This window comes from Stegodyphus dumicola, chromosome X2 (genome assembly GCF_044657685.1).
Source record: "Stegodyphus dumicola isolate Sdum_Otavi_A_Nest chromosome X2, ASM4465768v1".
NCBI classification, from domain to species: domain Eukaryota; kingdom Metazoa; phylum Arthropoda; class Arachnida; order Araneae; family Eresidae; genus Stegodyphus; species Stegodyphus dumicola.
In genome coordinates, this window is record NC_140781.1 from 165,635,464 (window position 1) to 165,655,471 (window position 20,008).

The 20,008-nt window shown below is 31.4% G+C and overlaps 1 protein-coding gene across 3 annotated transcripts in view; it reads left to right on the plus strand.

Annotated features, from left to right (window-relative positions):
- The window catches only part of LOC118186316 (adhesion molecule nephrin-like), a 1,043,604-nt gene that overhangs the window by 904,900 nt on the left and 118,696 nt on the right, over positions 1–20,008 (plus strand). For all 3 annotated transcript variants that reach the window (XM_085809008.1, XM_085809009.1, XM_085809010.1), the window contains one exon: positions 18,462–18,743. In XM_085809008.1, the coding sequence (XP_085665134.1) occupies positions 18,462–18,743 (282 nt within the window). The remainder of the gene's footprint in view (positions 1–18,461; positions 18,744–20,008) is intronic.

Consider the following 20,008-nt stretch of genomic DNA (forward strand, 5'->3'; position numbering starts at 1 on the left):
TAGATACTGAATTTTAAGAGAATTCTTTATTATTCAGGATTGCTACATAATTCTTAAAACTAATTACATGTTTTGATGCAATGATGCAATAGTGACTAGAAGAAAAATGACACAATGAATGAAAGATTAATTGCACTAAAATGTAAAAGGTTTTTATGTGCCTCTAGTGCTTAACAAAAATAAATCATTACTCAACTTCTTGAAAGTAGTTTGGCTATTAGTCACGTCTAACAATCTGACATTTGACAGGCATTTACCTCTAAAATTCTGTAGCGTTTTTATTGCTTTTCGAAACAAAAGTTAATTTCTTTAAAAGAACTTTCGCTACACTTTCGGAAGCTTCATTTATTCAATATTAGATTATTCAAATAAACCATTTTATCTATCCATAACCTAAGAAATTATAAATTACAATACAAATTACATTCAGTTACATTCCCTTCGTTATTCCTGAAAGATTCTGAATAGGTATCCACATTTTCTTTTAACTTAGCTCGCCTCATACAAATAATAAGGCAATGAAAGTGTAATCTTAAAACCTGATACAAAAGCGTCTTTCCCTAACCATACAAATAATGAGGAAATGAGAGTATAATCTTAAAACCTAATATAAAAGCGTCTTTCCCTAACCAATTCAATGATTAGGGAAAACTATTTGCTACAAAATGACTCTTAGTTACATAGACCGGGTTATAATGGCTGTATTTCAATTATGTTTTGTACCTCATAATCTGTTCTGTAAATGAATACTATATTTTACTTGTCAAAACCGATAATATTTTCTTACTCTAACTGTCTGGGTGGATCATTTACGATATAATGGTCAATAATAATACAAAATAGTTAGACTTGTCTGCTTTAGAGATCAAGGGCTTCATAGAATACTTTCCAAGGGCAGTGGGCTTTCATTTCTACACTATGAAACTGCCATCCGAATTAATTTCTCTAAGTATAGAATTCTGTTTTTCTTAGGGATCAAAACACTATTAATTCCATTAAGAAGCAATATGTCTGGCAAGAAATATCAGAATCTATACATTTTACGAAAATGTATACGAATTTACACTTTTAATGCACAACAGAACAGCTATAGTCTCCTTTTACCTGTGTTCCGAGAAAGCAAAATCATTCTCTTGCCCTTTCCCTTTTATCTATGTTTCGAAAAGTCCTGAGAGCCATTATAAATATACCAGCAATCTTTGCAGACCACAGAAAATTTCATTAATATAACATAAACATAATTCAAACATAAGTTTTTAAATATCATTCAGACGTTTTTCTTATTACTATTAATTTATAGTTTTTTCTTTTCTGAAAACTCTGGTAGTTAGTTTAAAGACATAAATATTTTTATATATTTACCTTTCAATTATATTGAAAGAGTTAATTGTATTATTACCTTCAAAAACATTTTATTAGAGCAACAATTTTATTTATTTAAGATTCTTCTAAACATAAACATAATCTGCAAATAACCAGTGTGTCTATTATAATTTGTTCGCTGCTTATTTCTCTTTTAATTAGGTTATTTAGATTGTTGTTAATATAGAGAACATAAATGGATTGCCAAATACAGAGGCCCATTTAACCCTCCATTGCACGAAATTGAACATATCAACTGCAGAGGCTTCCATGAATACGCCTCATAGTTTCCGATGCATTCATTCGAGAAATAAACGACCATCTAATAACAATGTTCAATAATTGTGTGGAAATGCTCTCGAAATAGCTCAAGTCGTGCATAGCGTGTAATTGTATTACAGATATTGCAACAGCAGGCAAGAAATAGTCTTAAATATCACGAAATACGGAAGAGCAGTATATGATGAAAATGAATTTTAGGTGCGTATGTTTTCCCATTTATATCGCATCGGGTGCGAATTCGTTGAATAAACGGAAAGCTGTCGAGCTCTCTATGGAAACTGAGAGTCTGTTGTATTTAGCAGTAATGCAGCTAATAATTCTCAATTTTCTAGAGCTGATTATCTGGATTTCCAGTTATATCGAAGTTAAAGTTAAGTCTCAAACATTCAGAACAATACCTAGTCGAGACAGCGCTACATGTTGCCCAAAGCTTTACACTGAGTAACATTTTCTCAGAAATATGAAGGACTGATGCATATTCTCATAAGCATCCTCAGTTAGAAGAACAGATATACTTTGTTAAGTAAACACAGTTATCCTCTGAAATTCGAAATTAACATTCATTACACAGTTTACGGAACTTATATTAAATAAATTGAAATTTATAAATTTGTCATGAATATTCCTCATGCTTTAGCTATAATTGATTCAATACACTTGAATAAATTAACGATTATAAAATTGTAACTTTACTATAGCTTGTAACTCTTTCTTTTTTATCTGTATCAAATGATCGTATGGTTTAAGCGAGATTCAAATTTTCATAAAATGTATGTTTTAGAAAATATATATTTATGGTTTTCTTAAACATGCCAATTGTCGTGAATAATGGCAATTCATTTCTCAAGATGATATATTTAAAAGTTGTCCAGTAATAGTATCCTAAGATATCACATTGATACAGATATTAAATTGGTTACTAAATCCCAGGATACTAAATCACACACATACTAAATTGGTTTGCTTTAGAAAATGGCTTTTCTAAATTCTAGTTTCTTAATTAACTTCTGAAGAGGTCTCTTAGGGTTTCATATATTGTTGTAAAAGTCATCCTAGCATGCTATTCTCCATAATTTCACAAATAACTTCTATGACTTACACATAATTTTGGCTATGGTCATACGGTTAAACTCATTTTGGCTTAAACTAAAACTACTCCGATCTTTTAGCCTGAAAGACAAATTTTCGTTCCGGTTCCCACTAATAATATCAGAATTCTAAATATATGAAACAGAAAAAATATCTGATGTGGCCAGCACATGACTTCCCATAACTATTACTATGTTAAAACATGGAATAGGTGAAATCGCAACGAGCTTTATGTAAACTGTCACCTCCGATTAATTGTATATAAATAAAATATAATTACTTTAAACATGATTAGCCTGAAAATAGTGAAGTAGCAGTGAAGAAATGCGTATTAACGTCCATGCAGCTACACACATCATTACTAGAATAAACAGATCAAGTGTAATGGATGTCCAACACACCTATACATATCATTACTAGGATAAACACATCAAGTTTAACGGACATCCAACACCGAAATGTTTTTTCCCGTTTCCAAATGTGAAATGGGTCCTAATTTTCTGCTCATAAATGATATTTTTCGAAGCTATATAATTGCCTAAGAAATTAGCGGAAATCTGATATAAGAAGCGTTACGATTCATTGGTACGGTCACTATATTATAATGGAATTGATAGTTTGGGAGTATTTTAAGAAAATGCGTTGCTGTTTCTCATCATCTACCACCAAATGTGTTAAATTTATGGTCGGCACTTTTGCATATACGAATTTTAAGCTTTAACCCTTTTAATGCTTTAATAAAGGGCAGATTCAGTGATGTAAAATATGCCAGCTAAATTTATGGTTGGCACTTTTGGATGGATGAATTTTAAACTTTAACCCTTTTTAAAGCTTCGTTAAAGACAAGATTTAATGATGTAAAATATGGCGTTGTTCTTAAAGAAATAATATAGTAAAAGCAGAAAACAATTTTTCCAGATATTAGTGCATAAATTTTTTGACTCAATATTAAATATTAACGCGAATATGTTTTTTATTATTCCATATTATGGATAATGATAACTAGTTATGCGTACTTATTGACACATCTGTTCTCATGCTTTGATTTGAAAATATCGCATCGATTGTAGTATATCCTCTGGACATATAGTGCGCCGTATTCAAACCAATGATTTATTGATTTATTTTTAAAAGCAGCATATCTTTAGAATTCCCGATACAGTTTCCCGATTGGTGTTGCTATATATTTAGTTAGTTCTTAGTTTATGGTATAAATACTGAGTTTTTTTAATAACATAATCAACTGTTTTTTTTTTTTTTGTTTTTTTTTAGCTTTATTTATTAAACATTATTTTCTTCGCACTTACGCCACAAAAATTTCAGCAACAAAATAGCAAAATCTTTAAAATCAGCATAGCTTTATAATTCCCATTAGAGTGTTCATTGTTGCCATATATTGTTTATATTTGTTACATTATTTCTTTAATACGTAGCAATAACATTTGGTGGCAGCATTCTTTTATTTGAAAAGTGATTCCACACAAACCTGGAATTCAGGACCGAGGCTAATGAATTTCATTATTCATAATGGGAGCTCGTCTTCATAATGAGTGTATTCTCACTGAATTATTAGCATAATTCCAAGGATGCATTTAATTATTATAAATGTAATACGTTGTTTTCAATCACATAAGTGTTTTAAATACCAAATTTGAGAAGTTATGAATTATCTCGTCATATATTTTTATGCAACCTGTTCAGAGCTTCAAGTAAAGCATCAAGTCCGGTTTATCGGTATCAATAAAAATCTAGTTTGCTGTTCTCATAGGTATAAAAGTCTAAAATCCTAAAATTGAAATGTTTTGGATTATATTCTTTGAAAATGTTATGAACGGTTCACCACTTCCCGCTGTCCATTAAACAGTGTTATGGGCTTCATGTAAACTTCTCTCATTTAAATACTGTGTTGAGGTATACGAAACGCTAGTATTATCGAACAGATTTGAACATAAGCAAAAATATGTCAATTAAATTGAATGTAACATGACCATGACCTTCAAGCATAAGATGTAGCTAAATATACAAATTAATAAAAATATTAGTTCTCTTGCGCTGTAAAATATATATTTCTGACTTACCATCCAGTATATAATACAGTGATGGATTCTGAGGTTATCTTACTTGAATTCATTGCAACCTATACATGACCTGAACGTTTCACAACTTTGTTAGTGTCGTGTTTAATATACTCATGTGAGAGGAAAACAATTCTAATTAGAATATATCTTGCTAGACATTTTCTCCTTCCTTACTTTGTACCTGCATGGTGTAAATGGAAGGACGTCCAGCTGACAATAAGAAGATTCGGAGTTAAAATCCCAGCGAATGCATTGTTGATTTTTTGTATTTCCTGCTTCATCAAATGTCTAATCACTCTGCAATTTATAAGCAAATGCTTAGTTTTTAATGTAGGAATTATATTTTGCGTTAAATATCTGTTTAATTATGTTTTTTATTCTCCATTAAAATGCGTAGTTGACTTTATGTGTTAGTTGTAAAAACATCTTTCCTCTGAGCAAGGAACACATTTGCGTGGGTTTGTAAATAGACTAAGTAACAGTTTTTCAAACTGTATTTTTTTTAAAAAGATGTATTCCTATTTAATTTCTGCAATACCTACTTTCTAAATGTCTGTATTCTTATTAATTTCTGCAATACGTACTTTCTAAATGTCTATCATGAGTAATTTTCCCCTTTTTTTCCTTTGCCATCATTCCTTTTATTCGTCAGTTCTGCGTTTCAGGAATAAATGGCAATTTATTCTGAAATGTTTTGCTTAAGAAGCAAACAAAATGAAAGACTAATTGATAAATGTAACTTACTGAAAGTGGAATTCTAGATACATAAATAAATTAACACTTTCTATGTTAGTTTCTTCCCATATCCAAGGAAAAGTTCTTGGCACGTTTCAACGTCAAAAAAAAGTTCTTTCTGCAGTAGCAGCTGTTGGTGGTAAAAGAATATTTTTCGCACAGTTCGTATAGACTGAAATGTTTCTTTTTATGTGCATGCCATGCAGTAACTTCTGTCGTAAGAGCTCGAACTTTGCTCGATATTCGAGAAAGCATTTTTAAATTCAATTGAAAATTTCTTTCGAAGCACAATGTTTTTCCAAATACTTAAAATTGTTTTTCTACCGACTCTCTCCTCCTCAAATTTGAAATGTCACTTCGAATGTGTTCAAAAGTGTACTTCTGCAATTCTCTAAATGTAGCTGAGTTTCCGAGTGTATTTCTCAACAATCATATAAATAAAATGCTTTACTGACTAATTAATTGCAAAAGAATGCTAAGTAATACTTTTGCATTTGGGAAGCAGAAGACTCATTTTGTTAAACTAATTAGTTTTATGAGATTTTACTATACACGATCTTTCAGTAAAAATGTTTTAATAGAAGCACTTCTGCGTCGTCCAATAAACTACTTAGATAATGCTGAATAATGTAATGAATTTTTAATTTAAGTAATTTTTATTGCCAATTGATTTTAAGGAGAAATATTAATCTGCATTCTGAATACGAATTAAATCTGCTTCTTCTCCAGTAAGAAGAATGTAAAAATACTATCTCTAATCATATATATGGATCTTAAGGATTTTTGAAAATTCTTTTATCAAAATCACGCCAATTTATGCAGTACTTGGATATACATTTGCTTTTTTAACTATATATATGTAGCACTGAGTTTAATGCTTGTAAGTTTTTATCAAGAGAAATAGTCAGCTGCTAAGAAATATAACATAATGAGTAATAAAATATTAAAATAACTCATTACGGGTTATTTAAATAAATACTTTGTCATGCATATCAAACCAAAACTAAACATGAACTTCAGAAAATTTCAAAACAAATGAGTGACAAAAGGAAAACCTCCCCAAAGGAGTAAAACAAAATAATATACAATTCTAAGGAAACAATTTTTGGCACACACTACTCTAAGTAAGCAGCTTTAAAATATAAGACATTTTAAAATCTATTTCAGAAGAACAAAAAAAGTCCCTTAATCATGTCCACTGCTTTACTAGTAAAAGCTGGACAATATTTTGGAATAACGTAGGAATACGTTAACTTTAGGAATAACGTCAACTTTAGGAATAACGTATGTAATATGTAACTCTGTCGATTGTAAATACGTTAACATGAGATTTGAACAAACACTTGTAAAGGAAGCGTTCAAGATGATCATTTGGCCAAGTTAACAGACTTTCAACGTGAAACAATACTAGGACGCCATATATCGGTCACGCTTGATGCCATATATCATCATTTGGTGATAGCTTATAAAACTGAGACCTGAATGCGGTCGACCAGCAAAGAAACAACCAGAAAATTCTCTCAGATTGAAATGGAAAACCAGATATTCTATGGAAAGGACTGAGTAAATCCGAATTACCAGTATTCTGAAATTACACGATCTGAATGAAAGTCCTGTGACTGCTATCCGCACTGTGAATTACTACTACAGTAAATCTATTAACAGACTGTTAATCGCTATGATAAATGCTGCACGCCGATTTACGTAGTGTAGAAAGATGATTCTCAATCCTTCACAAATGAAATATGTCCTATTAACTAGTAAACTGTGGTTCACACTCTAGCAGTCAGGCAATCATACCTGGATATAGTTAATACCAAGAAGCAGCTCTTTGAGAATAGTATTGCCCCGATAGTGAAGTTTGCTAAAAGTAATATCATGATATAGGAATAATTTTCATTGTTTCCTTTGACATTCTAGTTATAATTATACATTAAATAATCAATAATGAGCAGTATTTAAACATTCTTCACATCTATGTATTTCCCAACATAGTCGCAGTTATTTGGAGAAGAATTTATCAGCTAAGGAAAGAAATCATATCCCGAGTAGTTTTATATATTTATAAATGAAGTCAGGTGAAAGTTAAACGTATACGAGTAGTACCAGTTTTATATTCGGAATAACAGGAAATACTTTTTACATTAGTAACTATTTCGTGCGTAACGAATATTACCGTCAAACTTCCTTTGCAAGCCACTCGCTTTTCTGTAATGTCAGTTACCACGCACTTGACTTTACGGCTGACAAGGCTATATTGATCATCGTTTACGATTTAGCACCTACCACCTATGTAGCAGAACAGGATGATGTATGCCTATCCTAAAATTTCCCATTAACTCTGAAACGTTCCCATGTGAATGGCATTAGAATTTCCCTCATTAATAAACATCTTTCTCTCAAGTGAATAAAATTCAGCCAATGACATTTTAATAACGGCAGTTTATGATTGCTTAGGTTATATCGACTTATAAAAAGCCTAGTCATTGCATATTCAATTTTTGTAAATTATTCTTTCGCATTGCTGGTTATGAATATTACAAAGAATGGAAATGAAGGTACATAAAATTTATTCTATCATTAGCATACTGGAAAACAAAACTTAGATTGATTGGAAGGCATCTATTCCAGTATGTATGATTTTTGTTTCTATTTCTTCTGGTATAAATTAATTCCGAATAGAGCTGGAAAGAAGTATTGGAAAAGCGACAGAAAAACTCTTTTCTGCTGATTTTTTGACCAAACAATATAACTTATTTTCAAACCCATGCTAAAGAAACATGTGAAGACAATAATCTGGAAAAACTCAAATCATGAAAGTAGTAAACCTTTTTTGTTAAGCTATACTTGAGATTTATTTCCTCAATAAAACTAAGTTGCAGTCTTCGATGCTTCTTTATACTCTTAAGATTTAAATGTATAGTAATTCTCTGAAGATATGTAATATAAAACAAACCTACATATTTTACTTTCAATATTTATTGAGTAATAAATGCAATAAAGCAGCTTTTGAAAGTATATGTACTTTGATATAATAGCATCTCTTCATAGCATAGTTCAAACTCTGAGATCTTTGATCTAAAATATTGGTAAAAAGTATAATTGATTACAAAAGCACTCTCGCTTGATTTTTCTTTAATCGCCGTAACGTCATAAGCTCATTTCAATTTTTAATAATAAAACTCGCGTCTATTTCTGAAGAATGCTTCTTTGCCTTGTGGCTTCCTCAGTCACGTCGCTGGAGGATTTTATTGGATAAAAATGTTATTGCTATGTTTGTAATATAAATAGATGACTAATATAACAGATGATATATTTTAAATTAACACACTTTCATTTAGTATCCACCGGTCGTCAAAATTATATGAAAATCTGTAAACGTATGCTTACTGATTAAAGTTCTCAACCAATGTCAAATAGCGTTGTTACATACTTAATGCAATATCGAACTTCTTCCCATATGTTAGCCCATGAAAAAGGCAAATTAAGCAACTGACAACCTGTTGCGCAAAGGGCGCATATTGTAATTAGGGTGTATAATGCTTTTTTTTAATTAATATAGCTTCTGAGAGTGATCAATATTCATTAGCTGTGACTTATACCCATCATTTATGTGAAGGGCAAACGTGGCGGGGCAATTGATAAACTCAAAGAGAAAAAATAGAGGTCGTCTAAGATCTGAATATCCCTCAAAGTCTTATATTAAGGATTTCGAATTGCTTTCTTATCGGTGCATCAGTTAGTAAACAGCCTGGTTAGGGATCATTTAGAGCAACAACTGTATCCGAAGACCATTTTTTGTCGTTGTTGGTTTAAAGAAACTATGAAAGGACGAGAAGTTTAAATAGAAGAGATGGTTTTAGTCCTTCTAGTCTTTAGGAACTCGAATTGAATGTTATGCGAGGGAACGAACTGTTTGTCCTCCACTCACTCAATTTTGGAAAATATTCCGTTTAAGGTGTTGTCATCATCATGTTCAATGAAACGAAAAATATACGACCGTGTAGTTTTTTTACTGACAATCTGGATGTAGCCTGAACTCTGATTTTAAATATGTTTTCATCTGGAGGGAGAAACATACATGTAACATGCCTCTCCTATGAAAGAACCCATCTCTTTGGAAGCATTTTCATTGTTTGAGGTCGAATAATCAAAACCGGACTCACCGAGCTGTATATATTCCGTTGAGTTTCCGTTCAAAGATTTGTGGACGAGGTCTTGAACTTAATTAAAGTTGTTTAAACATGGTTTGTTGGCCCAGACCTTTCTCTAATGGTTGACAAAGAGTGTCCGCATCGAGCATGTCTAGTGTCAGAACACTTGGAAACAGAAATGGCCAAGTAGTTTGGCCAGCTTACTCACCAGACCTGAACTCGATTGAGCAAATATGAGATGTCAGCCAAAATATGAGAGTTTACGATTTCAATATGGTTAATTTGGATTTATCACTGACCATTTTCATGCAGCGATTCCAGAATTTAAATGTAAGAATCCAATATTTACAAAGTATTTATCATGTAGAATAGTATTTACACATAGCATATTTATATGTAAACTTATTATGAAAATGAATTCGTCTTCAATCGAATTTTTAAACTCATTTAATATATTATTAAATTAAAAGTTATTTGCAATGAAAATACTTTCTAATTTCATAATATTTTTTCTTTCTTCATATTTTCCGAGATTTTTGCCAAGATGCTTGTGGGTTGAGCGTACATCTAATATAATTATAAAACATAGATTAAAATGTATTTTTAAGACTACTTTTTTATCCTCTTTATACCCATATTTTCCAAAATGGAGATCAAAATTGTATTTTCTGCATTTTAAGGCCTTGCACTGTAAAGTAAATTTGTACTACAAAACAGTTGTGAATTTGTGCTGATGTAAAATATAAAAATTGTGGATTAATTTAAAATATTTTATAAGTATTTCTTCCTGAACTCTTTAGCACCTGCACCCATATTATACTCCCTACAAGAAACTTCAAAAACTTCCTTTTCAAAGGATGTATGTCCATGCTTTAATCAAAATCTGAGCCCAAGCTAAATGGGAAATCACCCTCCTATAACTACCATATCATTGGAGACGATAGTTTATAATTATAGATTTCAGTATACAATTTTATGTCTTAAATGATATATTAATGAAAATAACAATATATAATATATATATTCGTTATACAAGTAATGATTTAAAAAATTTATCTTAATAGTTAGATCTCATTTATCCTTTACCAAATGTGCAAAGTAAAATATGCGATGTCATATTCAGTTACGTAATCCTGGTACTTATTAGAATAAATTTTCATTTTCATCGATTTTCTGATTAACCAAGAGATATTAGCATTTCTTACAAAGAATAATATAAATATACTTATAACACTTTTAAGACCATCGACATGTATAAGAATGAACTGTCATGACTTTTTGTTTATTCTATCCCTTTAGGGAAATGAACGTAATATGCGATTATTTTTAGTTAGAATTTAAAAACATAATTCGGTGTGTTTACTTAATTTTGAATTTGTTTCGGATCTAAAAAAACCGCTTTTTTAATGAATGATAAACGTGGGTTCGTATTTTTATCGATTTAAATAATTTTATTTCATATATCTGGTAAATTATATACACTCATACATATTATTTTGTAATTTATAAATCATCTAATAAATAATGATCTGGTTTAAGTTTCTAAGACTGAATTTATTACTTCTTCAAGTTGAGTCTTACTCCATAAAGACTGCTATGCCAGAATAATCAGAGACTGAAAAGACACAATCCTTTCAACACATTGAAAGACTGAATTTATTACTTTTTCGAGTTGAGTTCTACTTCTTGAAGAATGTCATATCTCCCTTAGACTCATTCTTTAATCTGTTTTGCCATCTAAACCTGTCACCTTATGATAACTAATTCCACTAGATTCGGAATATTTGAGATAGGCTGCCTTAGAAGTTATAAATAACATTCTTGCTGGGTTATTTCAGATCAGAGCGGACGGAAGTCGAAGTGATCAGGAACACACTGGCAATGGAGTTTTCATCAATTTGGTGAGGAGAAGATGTCGCTTAACTGTAGAATCTCCAGCTTCTATTCTGTATTCTCCTCGGAATCGATTTCAGTCGATATACTCCGACTTATTTATTGAAGCAGTGCATTAATATGGAAATCCGGATTTTTATCAGATAGTTCTTTTTCTGCACAATATCTGAATAGCTGAAAAATTGTCAGAGATCAGAGAGACATTGATATTTTTAACAAACTTAAAAATTTAACCAAATTTTGCATAAGCTTTCTGAAGTGGATCTTGTCACATATGGATCTGAAATTCAGCAATATCGCTGACGGTCTGGCAAAGGGTGTATGTTAAGGATGTATGTGGATGTAAGACTTTCAACTATTCGGATTCTATAACCGTTCATGAGTTCAAGTAGAAAGGAAAAATATGTTGCTTTACAGAGGCAGACTCTGGTGCTATAACCTTGGTACCGAAGTAAATTTTAAAGGCGACAGAAAGAACTAGATAGCTCTGGCTCGTTTGGCTAGCATTTTAATAACTGATTGGTTTCTTCAAAAAAGTAATTTATTCCCTATTTGCATGAAGCGCAGTGTAGAACCGGCCACTATGCAGCAAATTATAAGCTGTATCAATATGTACCATCATGATTTGATTATCGATCTGCAACTATATTTTATAAACATAGAGCATGTCGTCTCATGTATCTTATCTTATCTGATTCAGATCAAGATAATAAGCAACAACAAAAATTACTGAACTAGTTTAGGTACTTAATTTTTTATAAATATTACTCTGTTCATTGCCTTTACATAACAAATTCTTATTTTTCGCATTCAAATTGTTCAAGTCATTTACAACTTTGTTATAGTAAGATATAATTCTTCCACTCATAACCTAAAACTCGTAACTGCATCTTTGGTTACATACAGTTTGGTTTTAAACAAAAGTACTCAGCTTTCTGATTGATACAAGTATCCAATTAAACTGACTTAAAGCTTCCAAATGCAGGTTATAATACAATTTATTACTCTGAATCTGAATCAACTCGATGACCGCCACTCAGGTGTTCTACGAACGGCAAACACAGCGCGTTCTTAGCTAGTGCCACCTGCTAAATTCTATCACCCTTCCTATCCTCGTAATAATGATTAAATTTGAATACCCCCAGGATAAATTCAGTGAAACAAATGAAGAAAAGGACACAATAAATTCAAACGTTTACTGTGAGCGCAATTTTAAAATCTTAACTATGAAAATAATGTTTTTAATAAATCTTACTTTTCCTTTAAATGTAATTACAAACTTTAAAACTTAGGTTAATTAAAACATTAACTTTTAATTCAATGCTAATTAGTGTTTGACATTAAAATGTATTTATTTTTTCCTCGTTTGTATCTCTAATTAACTATGTAATAACTTATGATACCTAGAAAAATATTTAAGAATGCTGTAACTAATAACCTCTGTTCTCATGCTTCTACCAACAAACGTCATTTTGAACATTTCCTAACTTCAGAACAAGTGGAATGTTTCTGACGCTATCTTCAGGCTGTACATGAAATTTCACGAGGAAATTTTTATTATTCTTTCACATCTTTTAGTGCATTTAGGGCCTTTTTGTCTCGTTCTTGCATGCATTAGATATGCTTTTATTTCATGTGATAGCATTAAACTCAGTCCTCTAGAGTTTACTTTATCTACCGTAATTTTTGTGCTTCACTATTCTCATTATATAAATCAAAGTAATGACCAACCTATAATGTTGTTTATTCTGCTATTTATATATTCTCTAACCTGTTTCATGAACACGACAAAATGCTTGCTTCTAACACGAAACATTCTTTCCTACCCAAGGTACATTTCAAACATCATATCTATATTTGGGTATGCACATTCCGTCGACTAAACGAAACTACGCGACCAATCCAACCGCCGAACCAGGACAGGTGTCCTTGCATCTTGGAGAGGATTGACGCCATCGCCACAAGGTGACATTGGTCATCAGAATTACAACCTGCCTGTCACACCTGCTGCCCTTCGACCAAGACATTTACCCAGAAAACCCAGGGCGCCACCCCGGGCTACTAGAACCTTAAGCTCTAGGATTTGCCATACCCACGGACCGACCGATAAGCGATCTTTCCGGGGCCTTTAGAACGCCAAGATTCGTTATTTGTATACCCCCGTGATCGAGACTGCCTAGGTACACATCCTAGCCAGTAGCTTCGCAGAGTTCTCTACGTCGCCCCCCCCCGGGAGTAAAGCAGTCTGTAATTAATATCTTTATTGAATATAATAAAGTATGAACTAAATTAATTCATTTCATAAAATATAATATTTAGAAGTTATATTTGACTCAATCAAAGAACTTTTGACTTGTTGAAAAATATAGCTGAATACAAGCATCGTGAATCCTTACCCAAAGCATAAAAAACTTGTGTGTACATATAACTATAAAGATTTTTCTTCTTTTATCATTTGTATGCATGCTGCAATAGCACTTTAATTTCGGTCGGTAACTTTTCATTTCATTTAATTCGACCAACGCGGGAAATGTAGTTTATATCATATTTAGAGTTAGACTTAATTATTTTTCTAACATTATTTACTTTTAGGTTTCAAATGAGAGACATGAGACTTTTTCTTTTACTTAATCATTTACAGGCAATTGTGTAATATTTTCTCTTTCCTCACTACGTGCCTTCTGATGTAACTAGAAAGCACATCGAGCTAGCAATTAGAAGACCTGAAGTTCGAGTCCCGAGTTTCTGTTCTGAAAAACCATAATGACTCTATAAGTGGTGCTCAAACTAAAGAAAAAACGTTGCTGAACTATAATTCGTCACTACCAGGGTTTTGCGTTTGAGTCCCAGTCTCTCCAGTCCCTATTTAAGTGGAGGAGAATGTAAGGTATTTTTCCCTCCTTACCTCCCGTCTTTGCGGTGTAAGTGGAAACATATCCGGCTATCAATCGGAAGTTCGGTGTTCGAATGACACTGCACATTTTTCATGTCTTCCGCTTAGAAATAAAATGCCTAATAACTGTACGATTTCTAATAATCTTAATTTTAGTTTAATGTTAGTGAAAATGTTGCAAATATTGGAAAAGCTAATTGTATATTTATTAAAATTATAGAATTTATAGGAATACTCTAGCACTTTGGAAAAATGGAAATGCCTAAGAATGGTTAAATTGAATCAGAATCGGGATAAGGGTGAGGCAAGTGAGGTACTTGCCTCAGGTGAATCACTATAAGGGGCTCCAAATTGGCTATACGAATTCGAAAATTACTTTAATTACGTTTTTAAATTTGTCAGTTATCATTAGGGGAAATAAGCTTCGGCAAACTTAAATTAATAAAACAATAGGAAGAATTGCAAGAAAACCTGGAAATTAATGCAATATGCATTTCGATGTTATTTCTTATTTATCAAAAAAGATATTTTTTAACATTTTCATTTGAAAGTTATAAATAATTGGTTATATTATTTTTCTGAATTTATAAAGCTACGATTAAAAAATACTTTAAGAATTATGGTATAATTATGCTATAAGAATTATGATATTTTGATTTAATACATTTACTTTTGTTTAATACAATTATAGGTATTTATATATATACATATAGGGGCGCTCAGTTACCTTTTTGTCTCAGGTGAAAAAATATCTTTGCACGGCTCTGAATTGAATATCAGTCTTTTGAAGGCTGCAATAATACTTACATTATTAGAAATAGAAGCTTTAATAGCCATACTAAAAGTGCCGTCATCAGTTTCCTTATAATGGGGTGTAACAAGAATTCTAAAGTATTGTCGAGATGAGATGCAGAGACACGGAAAGAGCATATGTGGAGTGTAAAATTAAAACGCTGGGAACGAAAGTACAATTTTCGAAACGCTATGAAAAGCGATGAAAGTGGAATTATGAGTACGTTATGTATGAGTAATTTTATTGTAGATGAATTGGATCCAAACATCATTATGCGTTAATTGTATTTGACATAGATAAGAAATATGTATTAACTGAGGTCTCATGCTATTTTTATGGTATTAGGTACTTTTAGCAATACTAAGTTGGTTTTGAGGTTTACAAGTTATTAATACCCACTTGTTCAGATTGAACATAAGCTTGATTTTAAAATTAACATAGAGAAGCATAAGATACTGAAAACTTTACATGGTTTAATAACTAATCAAACTAGGTAAATATGACAAAGACCTTGAAGACTAATTAGAGACAAAATATTACTATGTATCTCTAGCATAAGTAATTACCCTTTCGCCTAGAAAAACAAAAGAACATCTAAAATAACGTTTTATGTAAACAATTTCTGAAAAATACATTTTTCCGAAGGACAAACGTCATAGCGCTCATTTAAAACTTTTACGTTATTCAGATTTAAATAAGTAATTTAGCTTCACTTATCGCTGTTGATGGCTCTGGAAAGACAAATTGCTACAACCGTTATTCAAGCATAGACAATGGCAGGAGCATTAACTATAAGTTGCAAGCCACAAAAGCAAGTGATGAATAATCAAAGCAATTAAAGATACCATAATTTTGAATTGCTTTTAACGTCTTCTTATTTAGCTGCTAGTATGCTCATGTCTAATGTACGCTAATATGTTCATGTTTGATGTCTTGTTGATATCATAATTGTTCTTTGATGTCATGATGGTGTAACATGTTCATGTTTGATATCTTGAAAATAAAAAATCGATAAATAAGATATAAAATTAAAACGTTTAGTTACAGCTCACTTTCAGAAAATTAAAAAAAGCTGTAAAAGAAATAAATGTTGCGAAATGACTGTTTTTTATTTATAAGTTATAATTAAAATATAAATGTGGTTATAAAAATTAGATTTTCCTTCCCTATATTGCTAGTGGGGTAAAATTTTGATATTGCTTGGTTCTTTACAAATATCAATGTAACAATACTTAATCTAATACCTTATACTTCTATCAAATAGGCTTGATAATTAACCTAGAGAGAAGCTTGGGAAATCAATTACTCAATAGCGAAACCATCTGTTAGTAGAGATTATGGGAGCTATTTTTCATCTGCAATTTCAAAAGAGTTAAATTTAATTTATGTGGACTATAGGAAACGTGACACTTGTTTACATAGTAAATACAGTTTTAGAAGACTCCCTCAGCTTTACTATTTGATCGCTAAACCTTTTTTAAAACTTTTGTAATAAGAGTGTGTTTGTAATTTTTCTAAGTTATTACAACTCAGACAGGGAAACGTTTCTTTCTTTCTTCGTGAATAAAGTAGAGGGTTCTACGAAAACTACAGTAGTTCAAAAAACTACAGTATTCCAGATTTCGTAAATAGCCACTGAAATTGTGACTTTTTCACTCTCTTAATTCCTTTAATTGCTGATTTAATTCGTACTTGAATGTCTGTTGCGTCCTAATTTTCTCTCTTTTGTTCTTGCATTAGCCTTTTTTGTGCTTATAGGTTTTGCTTAATTAGAATTTGTTTCGTATGCATTTGGCACTTTTTTCCGATACTTATTAAGATAAATGAATTCACTTGTGGTGATGAAAGAATAAAATTCTCAATATATGTTTTTTAATTGGTCTTCAGTCTCATTCTTGCAAACAGAATGTTTATGATTTTCAATGTATTTACTGATTATATATCTTCATTAATTGAACCAGAGTAATTTAAAGAGCTTTGCAACATTTCATAATTAAATGTATCTTTAAAAGACTATTTTGGGGAAGACAAAAATGAAGATAAAATTTTTATTGTAAACAAACCTTCTTCGATTTCGTTTTTTATTCTAAGTAATTTCTAATACCAGTTTAACAAATCATTAAACAGTATCATAACATTCTAAGCAATCAAATGTTAACTGAATAACAATTATACCCTGCCCTTAAACCATAATATTAATTTTCAGTCAGTCTAGTTTATAGTTTCTACTTTCGATTTAAAATATAGATATTTTATATACCAACATTTAAACAAATTTACGTGGGGTTCGGCGTAGTTGAAGAAGTACTTGTCGATACAATACTCTACTCGAATGGCTTTTTATTAATATTGACTAAATATTTTCATATTTTTATATTAGTAATGGCAAATATTCATCTGTGTTAGATACTTCTACAGAATACATCATGTTTTATGTAACCAATAATTATTGCATTTTTGCATTATTTCAATTTCACTGAGAATAAATGATGTCATGTAATGTTTCCACGGATTATATTAAATATTACGAAGCATTTATAAATAAGGTATGCGTATTCGTCTAATAAACAGTAAATCTATAACACAAAAAATTCTTCAAAAAAATATGTTATTTAGACCAGTTAAATAATACTAATGTATCATTTTTTCAATTTCAGTTGCGTAATAAATGTACGGAATGTAAATGAATAATGTTTCTTTTCATTTGATAAATACCTGAATGAAATTTATTTTTAAATATAACTTTCATAATCGTAACGGACTTAAAAAGGAAATACAAAACATTTCTCACCGGGCATAATTTGAGCGCTAAAGTATGATATATGCTATAACTCTCTCTCTCCCTCTCTCTGTTGGTTTATATTAGTTAACGTATTTCTGAAACTTTATGCATTTTACCAATGCGATATCACGCTATAATGAATGTCATGTCCTTAGACTTCTCAGTTTTTAGGAAAGAGTTTTCTAAAATTTTCCTCATTTACTCAATTTTCTGAACTGATATGAATACCTAAAATCCTTAAACATTGATTTATTAGCATTACTTAGCAACATTGTTTAATCTTTATTAAACACTTACACTAAAGAATGACTATAAACAAGTTAAACTATTATGGAGAAGGATTGGATAAATGCGTTAATTCCCAGAACTAATTTATAATATCTCTTCTCTTTCATGATAGGTGTTCCAGATCCTCCAGAAGCACTGGAAGCGCTTAACGTGTCCCATAACGGAGCCGTGTTAAGATGGTCTCCTGGCTTTGATGGGGGACTTACCCAATCCTTTCAACTTCGGATTCGTAAAAATCAAGCCATGCCTGTTGCATTTGTCCACATCCCTATGAACTCCACTTCTTATATGCTAAGCGGTCTCGAACAGGGAACGTCATATGAAGTGTCTGCTGCCGCGAAGAATGCTTTGGGAGAGAGTTCTTACACTGCGCCTATAATACTGAGGACTAGAAGTGAGTTTCTTTGCAAGCTAAGCTAATTTGCTTCCGCTGCAACATATTTTATGGATTACTGTGTAGAATTCTTCCAACTATAAATGCGTTTCAGTTACAGAGTTATTTCATATGTCATGAGAAAAGTTTTAAGAGTAAAACTTTTGTGGTAAATCATAAAAGTCCTACTCAAGTATAACAAACCGAATTATTGCTTGTAACTCTCCCACCCGTTATGAGCTAATATCTAATCCTTTAATATGTAAATTGCTAAAAATTCCGTTAAATCTAGCATGAACGTCTATCAGTTGACCACAAAATTTATGTAGTAAATAAAACTATTAAAATATTTATTTCCAGTGAATAAAAGCTTAAAACTAATTGTTTTATGTTATACAGGATCCCCCCCCCAAAAAAAAGATCCGTTCATATCTCTTTTACTTTGAAGTGAACCATCCTAAGTATCCGTGTTAATCTCTTACCTCTGTAGAGGAGGATCTCCTCAGTTGAATAAAATAATCTTACCGCTGAGTAATACAAGATAAATGACGTTATCAAATCTTATTCTGCAACGAAGCTAGAAAAAACAGAAACCGACTGGTTCAAAAGTTGTACAATAACTTCTGACTATTGTGATCAACAACCAGAAGTTCATTAATAAGTAGCAATTGCCAGTTTTGCCAATATAAATCAATTATGAATGCACTGCTCTGACACGGAGATAATAATACGCGAATTATTATAATATTTAATATGTAGGCCATATGTGATATATACATGTTTACATTTTGTCACTAATGTTGAGATATTATATTCATAGTTTCCAGTTTCCGTGCTTAAGCTTGGAATGACAATGGGGTAATCCAAAACGGAAACTCTACAATCTCTCTAGTACTCAAACGTCTAGCATACCAAATCAATGGCATTGTCCTGCGACACTTGTATGGTTGGAACGGGAAAGTATATTGGAAATCGTCCTGTCAGTTAAACTCAAACAGAACAAAAAGACTTAACATACCGCCTAAAAGTGTCTTTGGCATCATGACTAAATACATAAGATAAATAAAGTCACTTGCCGTAAAAAATAACGCCATAAAGTATCATTATCTCACACTGCTAATCGGACGAGTAGCTCTTCATTAAAATATTTGAATTATTTGCATGTTCAACGCTGAAACCACTTCTCTACTTTATCAAGAGCTGCCTTTTAACGCCCTTGATTAATAAACCCATTTGGCAAACCTTGATGTTACTGTATTTAAATAAATTCTTGAGTACGTGTTTCC